This window comes from Suricata suricatta, chromosome 6 (assembly GCF_006229205.1).
Source record: "Suricata suricatta isolate VVHF042 chromosome 6, meerkat_22Aug2017_6uvM2_HiC, whole genome shotgun sequence".
Classification (NCBI taxonomy): domain Eukaryota; kingdom Metazoa; phylum Chordata; class Mammalia; order Carnivora; family Herpestidae; genus Suricata; species Suricata suricatta.
This window is the reverse complement of record NC_043705.1, coordinates 31174593-31177123: the sequence shown is the minus strand read 5'-3', so window position 1 is coordinate 31177123 and position 2531 is coordinate 31174593. Positions and strand designations below refer to the sequence as shown.

The 2531-nt window shown below is 43.5% G+C and overlaps 2 protein-coding genes across 2 annotated transcripts in view; one reads left to right on the top strand and one right to left on the bottom strand.

Moving 5' to 3' along the window:
* LOC115293404 (protocadherin beta-2-like) overlaps positions 1-2531 on the bottom strand; it is a 38750-nt gene that overhangs the window by 17546 nt on the left and 18673 nt on the right. The window lies entirely within an intron of this gene.
* On the top strand, positions 872-2530 carry LOC115293978 (protocadherin beta-4-like; the record flags this gene model as incomplete). Its single annotated transcript, XM_029941684.1, has 1 exon — positions 872-2530. A coding segment is annotated over exon 1 (1479 nt), but the record flags the coding sequence as incomplete, so codon positions are not given.

Here is a 2531-nt window from a genome sequence, read left to right as displayed (position 1 = left end):
CCACCCCACCCCACCCCACAATGAGTTGGTTGAAGAATATGGTACCTGGGATACAAAGGATAAAGGTGGTAAGAAGCAAACTTATTATAAAACATAGATATCTATCTAATTAAGTTTAAACTTAAACCCTTTATCTTAATAAAATTCTATGATGTTTATTCACTAGATTTTGTCTTCATATTATCCTGCTACTAGAGTAATCAAGTCCTATACATTTTAGTTTCCTTATCTGTAAAACGCCTTTCATTTACTCTCCAGGTCTCAGAATCCAATTCTAATACTTTTTTATTCCTTATGAATTTAATATGGGCTCACACTGTAAAAGGACTCATAACAAAGCAAGATGCCTCTTCCTTCAACTATGTTACTATTTGTACACCTATGTAGGGACATACAAACTTTCCTTTGAAAAATAGTCTCCCTGAGACCTATGACATAGGACATCTTAACGAACTTTTGCATCATCATAAATTCCTCAATACTTGGAAATAAAGAAATGTAACTATTATGAATTATAATTTTATGAGAATTTATCTCCCCTGGTTAGAATATGCAAAGGGGAAACGGAGTTCTTTGAAGTTACACTGATTAGAGTGTGGGAGTATCCTTTTGCTTTGTGCTCACAATTACTCTAGCTCATGCAATATAATGAAGTGACCTTATAAATTATGCAATTTAATGGAATAACAAGGTTTGTAAAAGTTATATACACTTTTAAAAATCGTTTACATTTGGACACTTCCAAAATAAGCTTTGACTTCAGAATATTAATTTCTCAATCAAGACGCAGGGTGGCGCTGCAGGCTAAGACAGTGAAAAAAGAGCTGTAAAAAGCTCCGTATTCCTTTGTTACAAAAAGGAATCAGAAATACACGGAAGAAGCTTTGCCAGCCGTACTGGGTTACCAGCGAGTTTGGGCTGCGATATACTAAACGAATTTCAGATTAAGGCACCTTTATGAGGATTCTGCCAAACGAGAAATCAGAATATAGTATCTCCAGTCTTTTTGTGGTTGCCAGGAGGTATTGGATGTAAGCACCGGGACTCCAACATGAAGACGCCAGAGAGAATTCAACCAAACAGGCAAGTGGTGGCCTTTGTTTTGATGGGGTTCTTGTCTCAGGCTCACCTGGAGCCTATTCGTTATTCTGTGATGGAAGAAACTGAGAGTGGCTCCTTTATAGCCCATCTGGCCAAGGATCTGGGCCTGGGAATTGGGGAACTGGCCACTAGGTCAGCCCGGGTGGTGTCTGACGATGACAAGCAGCGCTTGCAACTGGATCATCAGACAGGAGACTTGCTTTTGAGGGAGAAACTAGACCGGGAAGAACTATGTGGCCCTGTTGAACCATGTATACTGCATTTCCAAGTGTTGCTGGAAACGCCAGTGCAATTTTTTGAAGGAGAATTATCAATTGAGGACACAAATGACCACTCCCCAGTATTCCCAACTGGGGAAATCCTCTTGAAAATACTGGAGAACAGCCAGCCAGGGACTCTGTTTCCGTTGAAATTAGCTCGGGATTTGGATGTGGGCAGCAACGGTCTTCAAAAATACACTATCAGCCCCAATTCTCATTTTCATGTTCTAACTCGAAATCATAGTGAGGGCAAGAAATACCCAGATTTGGTGCAGGACAAAGCTCTGGATCGAGAGGAGCAGCCTGAGTTCACCTTAACCCTCATAGCACTGGATGGTGGGTCTCCACCTAGATCTGGCACCACCACAGTACGAATCCTGATCATGGACGTCAATGACAACGCTCCAGAGTTTGTGCACACCCCTTATGAAGTACAGGTCTTGGAAAACAGCCCTCTAGAATCCTCAGTACTTAGTGTCTCCGCTAGAGATATAGATTCTGGAAACTTCGGGCGAGTTTCCTATGGCTTTTTCCAAGCGTCCGATGAAATTAAACAAACTTTCTCAATTAATGAAGTCACAGGAGAAATCCGACTGACAATGAAACTGGATTTTGAACACATTAAATCTTACCACATAGAAGTTGAGGCCATAGATGGAGGAGGCCTTTCTGGAAAAGGCACTGTAGTCATACATGTGGTGGATGTGAATGACAATGCCCCTGAACTTACCCTATCTTCACTCACCAACTCTATCCCAGAAAATGCTCCTGAGACTGTAGTCTCTATCTTCAGAATTCGAGATAGAGACTCTGGAGACAATGGAAAGATGATTTGCTCTATTCCAGATAATCTGCCATTCCTTCTGAAACCGACTTTCAAGAATTTCTACACGCTCGTAACGGAAAGTCCCCTCGACAGAGAGAGCCAGGCCGAGTACAACATCACCATCACCGTCACTGACTTGGGGACTCCCAGGCTGAAAACGCAGCACAACATAACCGTGACGGTCTCCGACGTCAACGACAACGCCCCCGCCTTCAGCCAAACCACCTACACCCTGCGGGTCCGCGAGAACAACAGCCCCGCGCTGCACATCGGCAGCGTCAGCGCCACAGACAGCGACGCGGGCGCCAACGCCCAGGTCACCTACTCGCTGCTGCCGCCCCAGG